General features: G+C 46.0%; 1 protein-coding gene across 2 annotated transcripts in view; it reads right to left on the reverse strand.

Moving 5' to 3' along the window:
* The window catches only part of LOC137412123 (rho-associated protein kinase 2), a 79,108-nt gene that overhangs the window by 12,015 nt on the left and 47,409 nt on the right, over window positions 1–19,684 (reverse strand). For both annotated transcript variants that reach the window (XM_068097389.2, XM_068097391.2), the window contains exons 29-33: window positions 19,466–19,536; window positions 18,453–18,541; window positions 18,092–18,170; window positions 17,481–17,748; window positions 10,960–11,182 (exon numbers count right to left, since the gene is read on the reverse strand). In XM_068097389.2, the coding sequence (XP_067953490.2) occupies window positions 10,960–11,182; window positions 17,481–17,748; window positions 18,092–18,170; window positions 18,453–18,541; window positions 19,466–19,536 (730 nt within the window). The remainder of the gene's footprint in view (window positions 1–10,959; window positions 11,183–17,480; window positions 17,749–18,091; window positions 18,171–18,452; window positions 18,542–19,465; window positions 19,537–19,684) is intronic.

Below are 19,684 nucleotides of genomic sequence, written 5' to 3' on the forward strand. Positions count from 1 at the left end.
GCCGGTGAGCAGCGAACAGCCATTGAGGCAGTGGCCAATAAGTTGCAGCCAATGGGAGCTGAAGGGAGTGGCCGAGGGTGACCAATAAGGGGCTGTCACGACACGTGACCCCAGGCGGCCATTGGAGGCCGTGGAACATTCGAGTGGGGCTCCGGGGGGGGGGGGGGGGGGGGGCTATAAAACCCGGCCCGGACCCCCGCTCTCTCTCTCTCTCTCTCTCTCTGGATTCTCTGGCTCGGACTCTGAACTCTCTCTGCCCCGACGCTCTCTCTCTGCCCGGACTCCCTGAATATACATGCGCTCTGCCTTGCTGACCTTGAGATACGCTCCTCGGATTCCTGCTACGTGCACGACCGTGATCAACGCCCCTGCCACGAACATCCCCGGCTGTAGTGTGCTGGGGTTGGAGCGATCCTTGGGGGTATCCGCCAAACGAGCCCGTCCAGGCAAACTGCACGAGCGGCCGTGCTTTGGGCGCATTCCCCTCTTCCTTCCCTTCCCCGAACGAATCTGAGGGCCCTTGTCTGGGAACGTAGGTAAGGCCATTAAGATTCTTCACGGTGTCCTTTTCCTGTGAATATTGTACATTGTAATAAATCCTGTGGTTTGTTTCCAACCTGGCCGTCATCGTTCTTTAACCATTGGCCTAGCATTGCACGAATTAAAACCGCTCGATCGGGTTCAATAGTGTTAACGGCACGAGTTACACGACGCACAACCGCTCGGGTGTTAAATACCAGCGTGACTCGTGCGAGGTTCAGTCCCCGTTCTCACGGCTGCGTGTGTCGAAGATACTCGGGTCGTGACCGTCAACCCTTTCGCGCGTAGCTGTGGGTTTGGCAGCTGGAATTGCTTTGCAATCCGTCCACCACGAGTGTAGTGTGGGTGGCGGCCTCGTGGACTCGGAGCTCGAGGGGGAGTAGGGCTTAACTCCCCCCCCCCCCCCCCCCCTCAGTACGTCGACGAGCTCGAGATCCGCAACAATATAATTGAAATCTGGGTTCTGGTTTGAGGATCGTATCTCCAACCCGAAAGTATCGAAATCTGGAATTAAATCTGTAAATTTTAAGAAATTAGCGGTTCTTATAACCAAGTGTATGTCTTGTAACTAACCTTTCAACAAGGCTGTCCCTTCCTTCTCAATTTTGCCAAAGCTTTGCACTTAACTTTTTCTACTGTTCCAACAATTATTTTGAGTGAAGGAGATTAAGGAATGTGCCCAAAGTGTAACTTTGAGTGCAATGAAAATAATTAATCAGTGCGATCGACGTGACGGCTTCCACATTCACGCCTGCGTACTCTGTGGGGGAAAATCTCCGGGGTTAGGAAGAGAAAATAATTCCAATTAAAGATAAAATTAAAAGAACGATTAACATAATGGGAGGATTTATGAGTAAAGCAACGAGACAAGTGCTCTCCAAGCACGAATAATCAAATGCCTGATCTTCATATGTATGAATTGCTTGCCAAGGCAGCAGTTCCTTACAACCCATTTCGTTGGAGTGGGTAAGCCACTTGGTGAACGCCCTACAAGCATATTAATCTGTGGTCGCGAAGCGAAAAGCGAGGTTAAGCGATCAGTTGCCTAAATACGTGTTTGCATTTTTAAAATGTCATTTTCTTAGCAGCGGTTATGCCAATGGACACAAGATTTTCACCATAGGAGAGCCTCCTCCTGTATAATTTTTTAATGACATGATATCATCGGTCATGTGGTACGGGCGCCATTTTAGAAAAGACGAAAAACTTTGGACTGATACATCTCAAATAGCTCCATGGAATAGATTGAAACATAGCTCATTGTCAAGTACTCCCCATGGAGAATAACATATGTTAATGATGATGTCATTGGTGCCTTCATTATGAGGTCATAATTTGAGTACAATGCTTGATCCGATCAGTATGAAAATTTTTGAAGATCATTGTTACGTGTTCCTCCCCGACCTCCTGGTCTCGGTATACCTCCGAACCCCGGGAGGAATCACGGCAGAAAAATATATACTACTCCGTGTCGAAATCAATAAGGAAACCACACCAATGGGTATAACAAACCAATAATATATTAAAAACCACACAATAATAATATTACCAATAATGATGGCAAATCCAGACAATCAATATATCTTAGGTTGGTACCAACAGTAAGTCACATAACTCACTGCGTTCCCGGTGACTGGAACAAAAACCCCTCCATGTCTCTATAACTCAACGGAGATGAGGCGACGGGGCGATGGCAAGTAAGGAGGGGAAGGCAAGGCGTGGACTGTCACGTGATCCACACCAACAGCAAATGGGCCGTGGAAAGGGAACTCCCAAAGAAGCGATCCAGACGTGCACATGCACCGTTCAATCAGCGAACCGCAGTGCAATCTTCAAACGCCGCTGTATTGCACAGCCGTCCCCGGCAAACCACCGGAGGATATGCCCAGCCGGCGCGACAAAAACCTTTTCCGATGAAGGTAGCGTGCGGGGCGAAATGGCGGACAGCTCTCACTCAAGCCGCGGCCTCGAGGCGAAGATTCTCCGGAACCTCACGCCTGTACCTGGCTTCGCAGGCTATTCCACAACTCCAGCGATAACACCGATTGCACGAGATTCCTTACAAGGACTCAAAGTTCACTCGCCATGTACGCTCGACCACGCTAGGTACGGAGCTTTTCCAGAGCGCCTCGTTTCACTGTCCTCACGCCTTCTTCTTCTTCACCGCCTTTTTCTTCCGGGTCGGTTTCCTGTATCATTTTACGTTAACCTTTTTAACTTTAGATAGCTGTTCCTGAATACTAAACCTTTCGAGAATAATAATATAATACATGATATCAGAAACATGTCAAGTGGGTGAAAACCACAACAGCGGAAGTGACGAATCCATAACACTTCCCCCCCTCAAGAAAGAAAGTTTGAACACAGCGAAAACTTTCTTTACATGCAAACTCTTGGGAAACTTGAGTGCACTGCGGCACTTGCACTGCGGTTCGCTGATTGAACGGTGCATGTGCACGTCTGGATCGCTTCTTTGGGAAACTTGAGTTCCCCAAGGTAGTGTTCTGGGCCCTGTGCTATTTCTGGTCTTCATCAATGACCTCTCCGACTCTCTGGAAAATCCTCTCGATCTCTTTGCTGATGACTCCACTATCTGCCGCTCCATTCCTCATCCCTCAGATCGGCAGTCTGCAGCCTCCTCACTCTCTGCAGACCTGGACAAAATCACAGACTGGTCAAACAAGTGGAACTAGTCTTTCAATCCTGACAAATCTCACACTCTTACAATGTCTCTCCGAAAGGACCGACTGGACAACCCTCCCATCTACTTTCTCAACAATCCTCTCCAAGAAGTTCTGTCGCTCAAGCTTTTGGGTCTCACTATCTGCCATGATCTTTCTTGGGAAAACCACATTTCCAAGCTGGCCTCCAAAGCCAGTCGCCGACTGGGCATCCTCCGTCGTGCGAAGTCCTTCCTTGGCACACCTGAGCTCCTCACCACATACAAGGCTTTCATCCGCAGCTCAATGGAATACTGTTGCCCCTCTGGGCTGGTGCTCCTGCCTCACACCTTGCTCGGCTTCATGCTGTTGAGGCCAAAGCTTTCAGAATCATTGGAATCTCCTGCGATGTAGTCAACTCCGAGGGCCTTTCACTCACTCACCGCAGGCAGGTTGGTGGTCTTTCTGTCTTCTACCGACTCCTCTCCGGCCTTGCTCCCCCAGCTCTCTCTGTGCTCTGTCCCCCCCAATATTCCTTCAGGTCGCACGAGATCTGCCTGCAACCCTCTTATGGTTAAACTGCCAAAGTCTAGGCTCTCTGCTCACCTTCACTCTTTCATTCCCCTTTTCTCCCGCCTCTGGAACAAACTCCCCCACTCCCTTCAATCCCACTCCTCCCTCGAGGTCTTTAAAATAGCTGTTCACCACCATCTCTTATCTTCCCCCATCGAAAACCTTGATCTTTTCTACCCCCGGTAATTCACCCCAGAGTCCTTGCAGTGTTCATATGTTTTATTCTTCTCCCACCTCCCCCCAAGTCCTCCCGATGTCCCTGCTCTCAAATGTTGTGTTTGTGTCCTTCCCCCTCTCTCCCCATCTTGTCTGCCGCTCCCCTTGTTTTTTGTGTTTTGTGTGTCGGTTTGTCTTTTTGTGTGATTCATGTTAGCTTTCACAAGCCTCGATCTTGTATACAAAAAAAAAAAAAAACTTCAGACAAACGAAAAATAAACTCACAACCCCAAATCATCAATTCCCGTGAGCAGCAATTAATATCTCCCAAAAATAAAGCAACAAACTTCGAACAACCCACAGAGATTTCCAACATTAATTCACTCTGGACAAAGCATCAGCAACGACATTGTCCCTGCCCTTTACATGTTCAATTTCCAAGTTGAACCCCTGCAACGCCAAACTCCATCTCATCAACCTCTGACTTTTACTTTCTTTTGAATGAAGGTTAAGGGGTTGATCAAAAATCCAAAGTCAAGCAAATCGATAGCACTTTTTTTCCGGGAGGCCGAGCTGAGGGCCAGGTTCCATGGTGGTTGGGTGGTGAGGCCTGGACATATTCACTACATGGACGCCTTTAGGAACGTGGAGTTCACGGTTAGTCCGTGTAGGAAAGTTCACGACATGGACGCCTTTAGGAACGTGGTTTACGGTTAATCCGTGTAGGAAAGTTCACTACATGGACGCCTTTAGGAACGTGGCGTTCACGGTTAATGCGTGTAGGAATCTTGGCTCGGCTGCTCCGCAGCATTCAGTGCTTCAACTCTTTGTAACTTTCCTAACAATCCCGGTTGGACCACTCGTCACTGTAGTCACATGAATAGCGGTCTCCTTCTCGGCCACTGCTCTGATAATCCTTCCTTCTGGAGCTGCCATAACTCTGGAAGCCTCCATAATAATATCGATTGCGGCCACCACCACGACTACTCCGTGGTCCTCCTCTGTAGCCCCCTCGACACCTAGGAAATGCCTTCCCTACTGTTATGGTCCGACCCTCCAACTCCTTGCTATTCAGATCCTTTTCTGCAACTCTGGCGTCCTTTGAGTTTTCAAACGTGACGAAGCCAAACCCTCTTGACTTTTGTGTCTCCCTGTCTTTTATCAGCAGCACTTCCAAAAGTGGTCCATATTTGCTGAAGGCAGACTCCAGAACATCTTCCTTTGTTTTGAAGTTCAGTCCCCCTACAAAGAGCTTGCTAATATTGCCTTCATCCCGGACGAGCCCCCAATTTCTGTTACGTGTTCCTCCCCGACCTCCTGGTCTCGGTATACCTCCGAACCCCGGGAGGAATCACGGCAGAAAAATATATACTACTCCGTGTCGAAATTAATAAGGAAACCACACCAATGGGTATAACAAACCAATAATATATTAAAAACCACACAATAATAATATTACCAATAATGATGGCAAATCCAGACAATCAATATATCTTAGGTTGGTACCAACACTAAGTCACATAACTCACTGCGTTCCCGGTGACTGGAACAAAAACCCCTCCATGTCTCTATAACTCAACGGAGATGAGGTGATGGGGTGATGGCAAGTAAGGAGGTGTAGGCAAGGCATGGACTGTCACATGATCCACACCAACAGCAAACGGGCCGTGGAAAGGGAACTCCCAAAGACGCGATCCAGACGTGCACATGCACCGCTCAATCAGCGAACCGCAGTGCAATCTTCAAACGCCGCTGTATTGCACAGCCGTCCCCGGCAAACCACCGGAGGATAAGCCCAGCCGGCGCGACAAAAACCTTTTCCGATGAAGGTAGTGCGCGGGGCGAAATGGCGGACAGCTCTCACTCGAGCCGCGGCCTCGAGGCGAAGATTCTCCGGAACCTCACGCCTGTACCTGGCTTCGCAGGCTTTTCCACAACTCCAGCGATAACACCGATCGCACGAGATTCCTTACAAGGACTCAAAGTTCACTCGCCATGTACGCTCGACCACGCTTGGTACGGAGCTTTTCCAGAACGCCTCGTTTCACTGTCCTCACGCCTTCTTCTTCTTCGCCGCCTTTTTCTTCTGGGTCGGTTTCCTGCATCATTTTACGTTAACCTTTTTAACTTTAGATAGCTGTTCCTGAATACTAAACCTTTTGAGAATAATAATAATACACGATATCAGAAACATGTCAAGTGGGTGAAAACCACAACAGCGGAAGTGACGAATCCGTAACAATCATCTAGAGATAAGTTGGTCAACAGAATTAAATTGATGACATCATGGGTCATATGGTTCATCAACCATGTTGGATTGAATATTCAAAGAATAAAAATAAAATAAATCTTTAAAAATCGTCTTCTCCAGATTGGCTGACCACATCGATGAGATATGTCATGTAAATGATTATTGCAGAATATAGGGTGTCCAGTGAATAAATCACAGGTCACATGGTCTGGTAGCCATATTGGAATTAACCTGAAAACATAAAACCTCCAGAACAGCTGGTCATATCTAGGGGAACCTTCACACACTTGTTCCCCAAGCCTTGGGGATGCTATGGTGCACACAAATAAATCATAGGTCACATCGTCTGAAAGTCATGTTGGATCAAAGGAAAAAAAATAAAAATAAACAATTATTTCTCTGAAACAACTGAAGCAATCGAAGCGAAACTTTCCAAATATCATCCAACACGATTGCTGCATGTAATGTGAAAATTATGTCATAGGCCAAGTCGTTTGGCAGCCATCTTGGATACAAAAACGAACCTTATCTAATTAACATGAAACTTCGCACACATTATCCCCTACCCAATTGGAGCCAGTGTAAATTTATGATGCCACGTGGTTGGACATCCATATTGGATCAAAGCGAAAATCTTTGAAAATCTCCTCTGAAGCTGCTTAACTGATCAACACAAAATTTTAACTAATTGATTAACTACCTGTGGGAAATATCGTTTGATAAAAGTGACGTCATCAGTCACTGGTCTGGCAGCCATATTGGATCAAAGAAAGAAAAAAAAAAACCTTAAAAAAACAAAATAGAAAAGTTCGCTCGCATCAAGTTCTTCTCAAGACTGCGCAGGGTAAATATTCCATGAATATCATTTGGTTGGTAATGGATCACCCTGCTCACTCCTGCTCTATGCTCACCATCCCCTCCACCCTCCACCCCCACCCCCACCATCCTCCTGCTCTCCCCTCTTATCACCCTCAGCTCGTCTACCCTGTGACAGAATCTTCCCCCCCTATTTCCAACTCCCCCACTTAATATTCCTGTCAGCTAAGCCTTTGATAGTGTATATACAGTAAAATAATAATAATAATAAATTATATATATATATATATATATATATATATATATATATATATATATATATACATACATATATATATACATACATACACACAGACTTGGCATTTAATATGGAATATTTTTTTTGTGGGGGTGAACTTACTTTTCAAGATGACTTAGAACCAAAAGTTCATTGGAATTATGTTGAAATTATTCTAGATTTTGTTAATGTGACCTTTAAAAGAAACAAAAACCACATTTGACATTTCGAAGCAAATAAATTGATCCTTGAAAGTGATGTAAACTGATATCAAACTCAATTCACAGACAGTACTGTGTTAAACTTCTGTGCGTTTTCCAGAAGTATCTCTTTATTTTGCACATTAGCCAAAATTTTTTTTTAACAAAAACAAAAGTTAAATTACGACTGGGATTACGGACAGTAAAATTACAGTTCAGTACTTCGTGTAACCCCCACGAGCATTCAGGAGAGCACGTACACGTTGAGGCATGCTGTTCACGAGATTTGCCAAGGTTTGGACAGGAATCGCTTGCCATGCAGTTACAATAGCCTGCTGCAATTCACGCATAGAGGCAGGCTGCTGGTCCAAGTTGTCGATTTGACGCGTTAATTCTGCCCACAAGTTCTCGATCGGATTCATATCCGGGGACATGGCAGGCCACTCCATATGCTCCACACCATGGTCAGCAAGAAAGTGTTGGATCGTGCGAGCACGACGAGGCCGTGCATTGTCATCTTGGAAGACAAAGTTTCCTCGAAAGGCTGCACGAACAAATGGAAGCAATGTTTCTTCCAGAATGGCCCTGTGCTTGAACTGGTTCAGGTTTCCATTCAGAACAACCAGGTCAGTTTTGCCCCCTGCATGAAAAGCAGCCCAAACGGTCACCCCACCACCTCCAGCTTGGACTCGTGGCACTATACAATCTTCGTTGTAGGCTTCATGCACTTGTCTGCGCACTCGGACGCGGCCATATTGACGATAGACCAGAAATCTAGACTTGTCACTGAAGATCACGTGATTCCAGTGTCCTAGCTGCCATTGACGGTGCTCTCTGGCCCACTGCAATCGGCGCTGGCGGTGTTGTCTGGTCAGACATGGCTTTCTCAGGGGACGCCTGGCACGATAGCCTGCTTGAACCAGTCGTTGGATGACTAGCCTTCTGGATACAGGCACATTTGTCAGTTGCTGCCACTCAGCCCTAAGCCGATTAGCTGACTTGATACGGCCATTGCTGACTAACCGGTGCAGCTGGCGATCATCCCTCCTTGTGGTTCTGCGGGGACGTCCTGACCTCGGTATTGGAGTAGGGACACCCCTCTGAGCATTTCGTTTCAGGATCTTTGACACCTGACCTTGAGTGATGCCATACTGCCGAGCAATAGCACGCTGTTTCATGCCGGAATTTCGTAAAGCCACCACTAAATGACAAACAGCATTGTCGAGTTGACGGACCATCTCCAGGGGAAGCGGCAATAACTTTTGTAGACATGCAGCAGTTGTTTTCCACTAATACAGAACGCAACAACCCTTATATACCCGATTGTGAAGCCAATCGTCAAATGTACCTGTCGGTACATTTTGTCACGCCACCTGTGATATAATCCTGTTATTGATTGATTTTTTAACCTTTTTTATTATAAAAAAGGCAGCCCCATAAGGCCTATAATAAGGGCAAAATCTAGATCGACGTCTCTGCTTTTGCCTATTTGTGACCATAGAGCTTTAATCTCAGTTTGCAAAGACTTCAGTACCATGCGGATGCCTCCTAGTTTGGAGGTGATGTGTTGGTACAATTTATGTGCATGACGTCAGTTTCACGTCATAAGGTTAGTGTGCTTCCTTAGTCAAATTTAATGTTCCTGACTGCAAACCTCCTAATTGTCGAGGAGTGGGGCAGAGACCACGACCACGACCACGACCACCCACCCACCCACCCACCCACCCACACACACACACACACACACTGGTTGCGCAGTCGAGGATGATTCAACAAGGAATATGTTTTGAGTTAGACATTTTTAAAAAGAGAAACCGTGCAGAAACTGGAAACCTTAAGAATAGATTTTTTTAGGCCGAAAGGACACATTATTTTCTCTTGATGCTGGTGACGCCATCTTTAGACATGTATTGCAAAATGGTTAATTATACGAATTAAAAAGTTTCATATCAGAGAAATAGCTTATAGACATGTCTGTCTGATGATTTTTTGACCGCGATACATTTCGTCGTTACTTATCCAATCTCAACCAAACTTGACAGGATGACTAAGGGTTACGTAATGAAAGTTATAGCACATTCATTCCCCCCCCCCCCCCCCCCCCCCCCGGGCAGGTTTTCCCGCCATTGCCGTCAATGGGGTTGCATATATAACCACCTTTAGAGGCCAATGGGGTTGCATGTTGAGGTGTATATCCATGTTACGTTAGCTTTTATCGTGACGTTTTTCCAAGGCTGCTTCGAATAACAAAACTAACGATAATAGCATAATATTAATATTATTACAAAACAATATTAATACCAATAATATCCAAGGGTTTTCCCCCTTGAACAAACGTCAACGTTTATAAATAGCTTACCATGGCGTTTTCGTGGGAGCAACGTCCTTATGGCCTCGACCAGAAGTAAAAATATTATAAACCACAAACACGTATGATTAGCTTTTTAAACAGTCGCTAATGCTGCTTATAACAATAAAGAAATTTGGAGGTATCCCGACATCCGTGAGATGGGTTGGGGTAATAACACAAGGTAATAATAATAACATCCACAAGGGTTGGGGTAATAACATGACCCTTTAACACAAGGTAATAACACAAGGTAATAATAATAACATCCACAAGGGTTGGGGTAATAACATGACCCTTTCTGGTGCTAACATGGCGTTTTTCGTGGCAGCCTTTTGAAACTCGCTCCTGCTGTTTAACACGAAACTGAAAGGGAGGAAGGCCAGGGTGTGCTCATTTACCAAGCAGCTAGCTAGGGCTTGCCAAACCAGCCGTTCCTTAACGGTTTTGAATGGAGTGCTTGCTTGAATGTTTAAACCAAATGGTGAACTCTCCACAAGAAACTTGGTAAATGAACACACACCCAATGTTCTTGAGACCCGACCATAAAAATGAATGAATGATCGTTTTAAGGCCATTTTTCCCCTTAAAACGATCATCGACCATAGATCGACTGAAATCTATGTACCCAAAAGAGGAATGACCCTTCCTGCCGCTCCCACAGTGTGCGGGTGTACTAGTAAAATTAAATCAATGTTGGGTTCAGGAATTAAAGTTGAACAACAGATTTGATGCAAGGTTTGCATATTTGGTTCTTGAAAATAGGGATATGAATATCTATTCACATTGGCCTTGCATTGTTGAACCCATCCTAGAATGGGAATCTCCAAATTGACCAAGCATGGTGGGAGGACATGAGGCTTTTGAGGACAGAAAAAAATCCTGGAATGGCAATCACAAAGCAAACAAAGCACTCAATAGAAACTTACAGATCCAGCCCTGGACTAGACTCCAGCGTAGGGCATGCCCAGGCGGTGACCAAAGCTGGTCTACCTGGAAGATGCTCCTCTGTGAACCTTCGCTAAACCAGAACAACCAACAAGAAGACCCAGCCGGCAATCTTAACCACAGAGTCGGTTCATTCCACAAAGTAACAGAACCATCAAGTTTGAAAGATCTCTCGTTCCGTGCACACCAACCTGGGCTTGATTTGCGACTGCTGCCGGCCACTGCGTCGTATTGACTGGGTCGCAGAGCGAAGAGAGGAGCGGGGGGAGCCGCGTGCAAGACTACCAGTATCCCCCTCAGATGCTGGCGATTTTCTGGGAATCCTCTTCATGAGGCGAGACACCCAGCGCTTCTGCTCGTCCGAGGATGCCGCCAACAGCAAGATGTCCTTAGCGGATGCCACGTCGTAGCTCACTAAAAAACATGCGATAATTGACCGAGACATGGGTGAGAGTTCACAAATGCTTCCATACAAAAAGGATTTTGGGGGTACAATAAAGTTATGCTTTCATTGGTCTTAATTTACCTCCAAGTTCAATCAATATGTAATAAACAAATGAACGAATTAAAAATGTTAATGGTTAAATTTAAGACCAAAATATGAGCCTCATCCCAAAAGTCCCAAAGGTTGTGACCCCACAAATACAATGGCCATAGTACCATTTACAACTATATTTATGTCACATGATGTGACAGAACTCAATCTCAAATGCATCTCACCAGTGCAGGTTCATCAATCTCATTGATGGTGCAAATGATGGTGCAAATGATGGTGCAATTGATTCACAGTGCAAATGAATCTTCTTTCAGAACATCCCAGTTAAGAGACCTTCGATTTGGAGGATACCAGACCTTCAATTACAGAGGATCCCAGACCTTCAATTACAGAGGATCCCAGACCTTCAATTACAGAGGATCCCAGACCTTCAATTACAGAGGATCCCAGACCTTCAATTACAGAGGATCCCAGACCTTCAATTACAGAGGATCCCAGACCTTCAATTACAGAGGATCCCAGACCTTCAATTACAGAGGATCCCAGACCTTCAATTACAGAGGATCCCAGACCGTCAATTACAGAGGATCCCAGACCTTCAATTATGGAGGATCCCAGACCTTCAATTACGGAGGATCCCAGACCTACATTTATAGAGGATCTCAGACCTACATTTATAGAGGATCCCAGACCGTCAATTACAGAGGATCCCAGACCTTCAATTACAGAGGATCCCAGACCGTCAATAACAGAGGATCCCAGACCTTCAATTATGGAGGATCCCAGACCTTAAATTATGGAGAATCCCAGACCTTCAATAACGGAGGATCCCAAACCGTCAATAACGGAGGATCCCAAACCGTCAATAACGGAGGATCCCAAACCGTCAATAACGGAGGATCCCAGACCTTCAATTACGTAGGATCCCAGACCTTCAATTACGGAGGATCCCAAACCTTCAATAACGGAGGATCCCAGACCTTCAATTACGGAGGATCCCAGACCTTCAATTACGGAGGATCCCAGACCTTCAATTACAGAGGATCCCAGACCTACATTTATAGAGGATCCCAGACCTACATTTATAGAGGATCCCAGACCTACAATTACGGAGGATCCCAGACCTTCAATTACGGAGGATCCCAGACCTTCAATTACGGAGGACCACAAACCTTCAATTACGGAGGATCCCAGATCTTCAATTACGGAGGATCCCAGACCTTCAATTACAGAGGATCCCAGACCTTCAATTACAGAGGATCCCAGACCTTCAATTACAGAGGATCCCAGACCTTCAATTACAGAGGATCCCAGACCGTCAATTACGGAGGATCCCAGACCTTCAATTATGGAGGATCCCAGACCTTAATTATGGAGGATCCCAGACCTTCAATTATGGAGGATCCCAGACCGTCAATTACGGAGGATCCCAGACCTTCAATTAAGGAGGATCCCAGACCTTAATTATGGAGGATCCCAGACCTTCAATTATGGAGGATCCCAGACCTTCAATTATAGAGGATCCCAGACCTACATTTATAGAGGATCCCAGACCTACAATTACGGAGGATCCAACAACAAACAACAACATGCATTTTAAAGGCCATTTTCCCTACTAGAGCCATCACTCTTCTCAACCAGTCACTTTCATCCTTCCTCAACACATGACCAAACCATCTCAACCTGTTCCTCTTCACAGCATCAATCACAGGCTCTATTCCCATCATCTTTCGCAATTCATCATTTGTCTTCCTCTCTCTCAACGATACTCCGCACATCCGTCGAACCATTTGCATTTCCACCCTTTCCAACCTTCGTTGCTGCTCTACCTTCATTACCCATGTCTCGCTCCCATAAATCACAACACTTCTCACACATGCAGCATACACCTTTCCCTTCAGCTTCAACGACACTCCCCTCATCATCAGCACGCCACTCAGTTCCCGAAACTTCTTCCATGCACATCTCACTCGAGCAACCGTTGCTGAGTCTGATCCACCTTCTCCATTCAGCATGTCTCCGAGGTAGCAAAATGTTTTCACACCTTCCAGCTTCATGCCGTCTCCAAGATCCAACTCAACCTTTCCTCCATCTGCAGCTCCCTCTGTGCACACCTTACATTTGAATGTAGCTGCCACACTGGTTAATGACCCTCTCAGACCACTACATTTTTGATGAACCCACTCAACGCACATTGTACATTGAATGGAGTTCACTCCGACACCCTTCCTACACACAGCACAGGGCCACTTCCCAGTTCTTTCCACCTCACCACATGCTTTACCACTTGCCATCACCTTCGTCTTTCCGATATTCACCTTCAGACCTTTTGTCTCCATTCATTCCTTCCACTTGTTCATCTTTTCCTTCAGTCCATCCATACTTTCCGCAATCAACACCAGATCATCTGCATACAACAACTCCCACGGTAAACCCTCCTTTACGTTCTGAGCCAGCACCTCCATCACAGCTACAAATAGTAGTGGACTTAGTACCGACCCCTGATGCACTCCCACCTTCACCTCAAACTCACCACTGTTCCCGTCCTTCGTCCTTACAGCTGTGCGCGCTCTTTTGTACATTGCCATCACTACTCTGATCAACCATTCCTCCACTCCTAACTTCCTCAATGCCCATGTCAATACTTTGCGTGGAACCCTATCGAATGCTTTCTCCAGATCAACAAACCCAAGAAACAACTTCTTCCTCTTCTCCATGTACTTCTCCTGCAACTGCCTCACAATGAAAAGCGCGTCTGTCGTTCCTCTTCCTGGCATAAATCCAAACTGCATTTCGTCGATCTTCACCTTCTTCCTTATCCTCCTCTCCAACACCCTTTCCAATACCTTCATTCCATGCTCCAATAACTTTATCGCTCGGTACGAGCCACACTCCAGAGGGTCACCTTTCCCCTTGTATGGAGGGACGAGGGTACTCAGTTCCCAATCCACTGGAATGCGGCCTTCTTTCACCACCAGATTACAGATCTCTGTCATTCTCTTCACACCCAAACTTCCTGCTGCCTTCAACATATCTCCCACAACTCCCGTCGTCCCCCCCGCTTTTCTACCCTTCATTGCTTTTATCGCTTCTTCAACTTCCTTCTCAGTTATCTTCTCTGCCGGTCCTAAAACTGGGTTACTCTCTATGTTGCCATCCCATTCATTCTCTGTATTCAACAGCATTTCCATATATCTTTTCCATCTTCCTTTAATTCCATCTGGGTCGACAACGATTTGTCCCACTTCATCCTTCATGCAACTCACCCCCATCACATCACACCTCTCTTTCGCTATCTGCTTTGCAATCCTGAATACTGCTTTCTGACCCTATTCCGAATGCAAGCGTTCTCCGAACATTTTCCTACATGCCTCCTGCGCCTTTGCTACCTCTTTCTTTGCAGCCTTCCTGGCTGCCTTATAACTTTCATGCTCTGCTGTTTCTGCACCCGTACCCTTCGCCTTCTGCCACTCCTTGAACTTCTTCCTCTTCTCGTCAATCCTCTTTCCAACTTCATCATCACACCACCATGTTTCCGAGTGCCTCGGTAGTCCTTTTGTCCATCCACATACCTCACCAACGGCTCCCAACAGACTAGCTTTCATTGACATCCAACCACTTTCAAGCTCAACCACATCATCCTCGACCCTACTCAGCCTCTCTTTTAATGCCTCCCTTACTGTCACCTCTTTCAACCTCCACACCTTCATTCTCGGTTGGTACTTCACCCGCCGAGCTCTCCTCGCACCTTTCACCCTTATGTCGCAGACAACCAAGTGGTGCTGTGAAACAGCCTCCTCCCCCGGGATCACCTTTGTGTCCCAGAGGTGCCCCCTATCTCGCCTATGCACCATCAGGTAGTCAACGGTTGTCGTCGACCCACCTGACATGTATGTAACAAGCTTATTATCCTCTTTCTGGAACTGAGTATTACAAATCAACAAATCAGCTCCATCAGCAAACTCCAAAATCCTTTCACCTTCTCCATTTCTCACACCATATCCGTAACCCCCATGAACTCAGTCAAAACCATCCATACTCCTTCCCTCATGTCCATTTAGGTCTCCTCCTACCACAACAACTTCCTCATCTTTCACGTTTTCCATCAGCTTCTCTATCGCACACCAGAACTTGTCCTTCTCTTCATCGCTTCGACCAACCTGCGGAGCATATCCCGAGATGACGTTCACCAAGAGCTTTCCAATCATCATTTTCACCATCATCAACCTATCACTCACTCTCGTCACACTCACCACACTGTCTACAAACTCCTCAGAAAACAGGACACCAACACCATTCACGCCCTCCAGGCACCCTTGCCACATAAACTTGTATTTCTGTCCCTGCCTACCCTTCACCATTCTCACACCACTTCCCTTCCATCTCGTCTCTTGCACACAACATATGTCCACTCTTCTTCTGACCAATACTTCCACCACTTCTCCTGATCTGCCTGTCATTGTCCCTACATTCCATGTCCCAAACCTCAGAAACGGATCTCCACTTCGGGCTGTACCCTGCCCAGATGTAGTTGTAATTGTCATGGTTCTCTTTTTGAGGCAATGTTTTTATGGCCGGATGCCCTTCCTGACGCCAACCCTCTTAGTCGTCTCTTACGACACGCAGGGATACGGTGTACCTATTCTTATCCAGGGTACACACTGGGAAACGTTTAAAACATGGAAATTCTGGGGGGGGGGGGGGGGGGGGGGTGTGAGGGCGGCGTAAGCATCACCGCTGCGGTTTGTTTGAACATATTTAAATAATATTTAAACAAAACCATGAAAAACAATCTGGGAAAAGTCTCTAAGTGAGAACATGTATTTGAGAAAGCAGGAGCGGAGGTGGAAGAAAAACGAGATATAGGGGGCGGGGCACAAGTCGAGACGAGGAGGAGAGCGAACAAGCACGTGTCCGGGAGGAGAGAAAGAATTAATATATATATATTTTTGTTTGTTTGTTTATTTGTTTGTTCTGTTTTCAAAACGCTGGACAAAGGGTAAGATGTTCGTGAGAGGTAGGGGGGGAGAAAAGAAATCAAAGAAACAAGCAAATACTATGAAGGAAAGAACCCATATTCACAAAACACTGACGGGGGGGAGGGAGCCTGGAGAGACCAGGCCGCACGAGGCGCACGAGGCGCGAACAAAAAAACGACTAATTACACACAAATTTGCAACAACTACAAAACCAAAACCAAATAGGAACACACAATAACACATACACAACAAAATACCCAGTGGAAATTTGACAAAGAAACTAACGGGAAAACACTCAAACTTTGATGCCGTGGAGAGATTGAAGCAAGCCCCGTCGCTCGAGGGACCGGAAGTCTTCCCCTTCCCCCATCCCAATTACGGAGGATCCCAGACCTACAATTACGGAGGATCCCAGACCTACAATTACGGAGGATCCCAGACCTTCAATTATGGAGGATCCCAGAACAGAGGAGGCCTTTGAGTCAGAAGACCCCAAATTGCTGCCCGATTCCCTGTGTCGGAATGGTGACCCATCCAGGATTGTCACCCGAGCCAAGAAACTGCTTTGGCAAACCAATGCTCTGTCTAGACTCTTGAGCAAGATACATGAGGAATTGCAAATATTTCTTAGTGGATTTGATGTGCATTATCATTTTTCATTTGGATCCCCATTAATGCAAGAACAGTTTGGATTTCTTCTTTCCTGAAGCTTTCTGCAATGGCACCATCCTTGGTTGACCATGATGAGATGTACCATTCTCTTTACAGAGTGTATGTGCTGCTGAAGCAATTCCTAGGCGAAGGTGGTACTGGGTGGTTTGCCATTGCCTTCCCAGCAGTCCATCAGGGCATTCATTTGAAATTTGTTCAGCGTAACTCGCTGACTCTTTGTAAAAGAGACTGCGGGATCTTTAACATCCAACATTTAATGCCGGCAGTCGGGACACTCAGTTTAATGCCATCCAAAGGAAGGCACGCACATTGATGAATGCACGCCTTGGAATTAAAACTTGGAATTGGAAGCCACGCCTGCGAAACACCGTAGCTGGGATGGGATTCAAACCCAACTAGACAGCTTGGAAGCAAGTGTGCGCACATCGATTCAACCCATTGTGATCGCATGAACACCTTGCTTAAAGTTTAAAAGCAAGGGTGACAGAACTTCTGGGATGAACCTCGTACTCAAAGAAAAAATAATAATAAAAAAGAAGAGAAAAAGCAACTACGACACAATTACCTTTGCAAGGTGCGATGATAAGCTCCGCACGGTCTAAGTGGTCTCGATGGCACTTGACGTGACACCGGCGGCACTCAAGTGCAGGCGGAGGCTTAAATACGTTCCATAGGGGCTTGGTGCAGGCCTCGCAATTGGTCGGGAAGTGGTAGAGCGTTGGGATAAACTCATGACCCTTATGCGAACGGCAGCCATCACGTTCACTCAGCGCTAGTTGCTCAGCGGTGACGTCCTGAACTTTGCGGCTCTCTCCCTCATTCGCATACAAGATCTGTGTACGAGAACACACCAAACGTTGCTGGAAGTGCATTAACCTCGTGGTATGTGCTTGCCAATTATTTAATGGAATCTACCTCTTTGGAATTCCCCTCGGAATCCACGGCTCATATCCCATACACTGTCGATTTGTCCATTGTATTCCAATATCCTAAGAATTCGTATAAAGGTAGATGGATGTCTCCTAATGCCTTTGTACTGCAAGCAACATGTACAAGCACCATCACTGTAACAACTAATGAATGAATGCAAAGATTCATGATTGTGCCTTGTGAACTAATTGGGATGCACAAAAGGGAAAATAAGAATCCACCATGTGGCACAAGTGTGCATTTTACCTGGAATATCTGGGGTATGTCCTTGGCCTCAGCACGATATACGTCCCCTTGAGTCACCGAACGCACGTGAAACAACTTGCTGTACACAGGTGGAGGAAAGGAGACGTGAGGGCAGAAGAAGAAGAAAAATCACCACAAAATACCTCGTACCAACTGAACTCTATACTATGCACGAAATATCGAATACAGCACAAGAAAATTCATCAGTAAAGTTTGCCATTAGTAAAGGTATCTTAGCGTACTAAAGGCTGGGTTCCATGTTTCTGCCACACATCACACTGCCTGCCATCAAACCTGCGCGTTTCGCTTTCTGGACCCACTATTATTGAAAAGAAGCACCAATTAACAAGCGTATGCTCACTCGATGTCGAGTACCAGAGACGGGTTGGACTGCTCTCGCTCTTGTTCATCATTGTAAAACAGTATCTTCTTACTGCTAACCACCACGTACTGTGGGGAAGAGGAGGAACGAAGGGGTGCAACATTCTAAAACTGACACTTGAAAGAAAATTCAACACAGGTAGCTCCATTTGTTGTTCACAACTGTAGGTACTCCTGGTTCAGGACATTGAATATGAATGAATGAATGAATGATCGTTTTAAGGCCATTTTCCCCGCTAGAGCGGGGGTTAGCCTTGCGGGCCCCATGACAATCATGGTTCCCTGTTTGAGGCAATGTTTGTATGGCCGGATGCCCTTCCTGACGCCAACCCTTGGTCACGCTCTTACGATGCGCAGGGATACAGTGTGCCCATTCTAAATCGGGGCACACACCGTGATCATTCATCCCAGCAAGCTGGTACTCAATTTGCCGACCTCGGAAGGATGACAGGCTGAGTCAACCCCCCTGGCGTTAAGTCAGCGATCGACCCGGATTCGAACCCAGGATCCTAGGATCCCAAGCCGGCACCCTAACCGCTAAAGCCAACACCAGGCTTAGATCATTGATGAAGATCAGAAAAAGCACAGGGACCAGAACACTGCCTTGGGGAACTCCAGCCAGAACAGGACGGGGAGATGAGAGAAATCCATCGGACATTACAGTTGAATATCAACTAAGGTTACAGTAATTACAGTTTGAAAAACACATCCTCTTATATTAATGTGAAAAACGCACTTTAATAACGTAAAGTTTGAGAAAAAGTGCAGGTCGTTTTTATTTTTTCCTTCCACAACCTGTATTACAAATGAGGAATTGAACCGTTTACTATCTCGCTTTGCATTTCACGTCTTGCGAGAAAGACATTTCCACAAAGTGCTGGTGCCCGACATGCTTGTTGGGAAAAAAAGAAAAAAGAACAAAAAAAGGTTGAATGAACTGCTCAGGGTTTAAATGAATAATCTGGAAGCCCCCAATGATCACCTTGCACTCACCTGCTTCCTCCAGCCATGTCTCTTAATGTTGTTCTTATTTGGAACAGCCAGCCAACCTTCCAAACGAGACTCTGAGGTTGTATTACATGTAGGAGGGATGGGAAGATTACTCGAGCACTTATAAATCATAACATTGCCGTGAACAACAAGATAGAAAAATCCAACATTGCAAAAAATAAAGTGACATTCAGAAGGTATGAACAAACACACACAAACATA

Source organism: Myxine glutinosa, chromosome 13, assembly GCF_964187855.1.
Source record: "Myxine glutinosa chromosome 13, kmMyxGlut1.1, whole genome shotgun sequence".
Lineage (NCBI taxonomy): Eukaryota > Metazoa > Chordata > Myxini > Myxiniformes > Myxinidae > Myxine > Myxine glutinosa.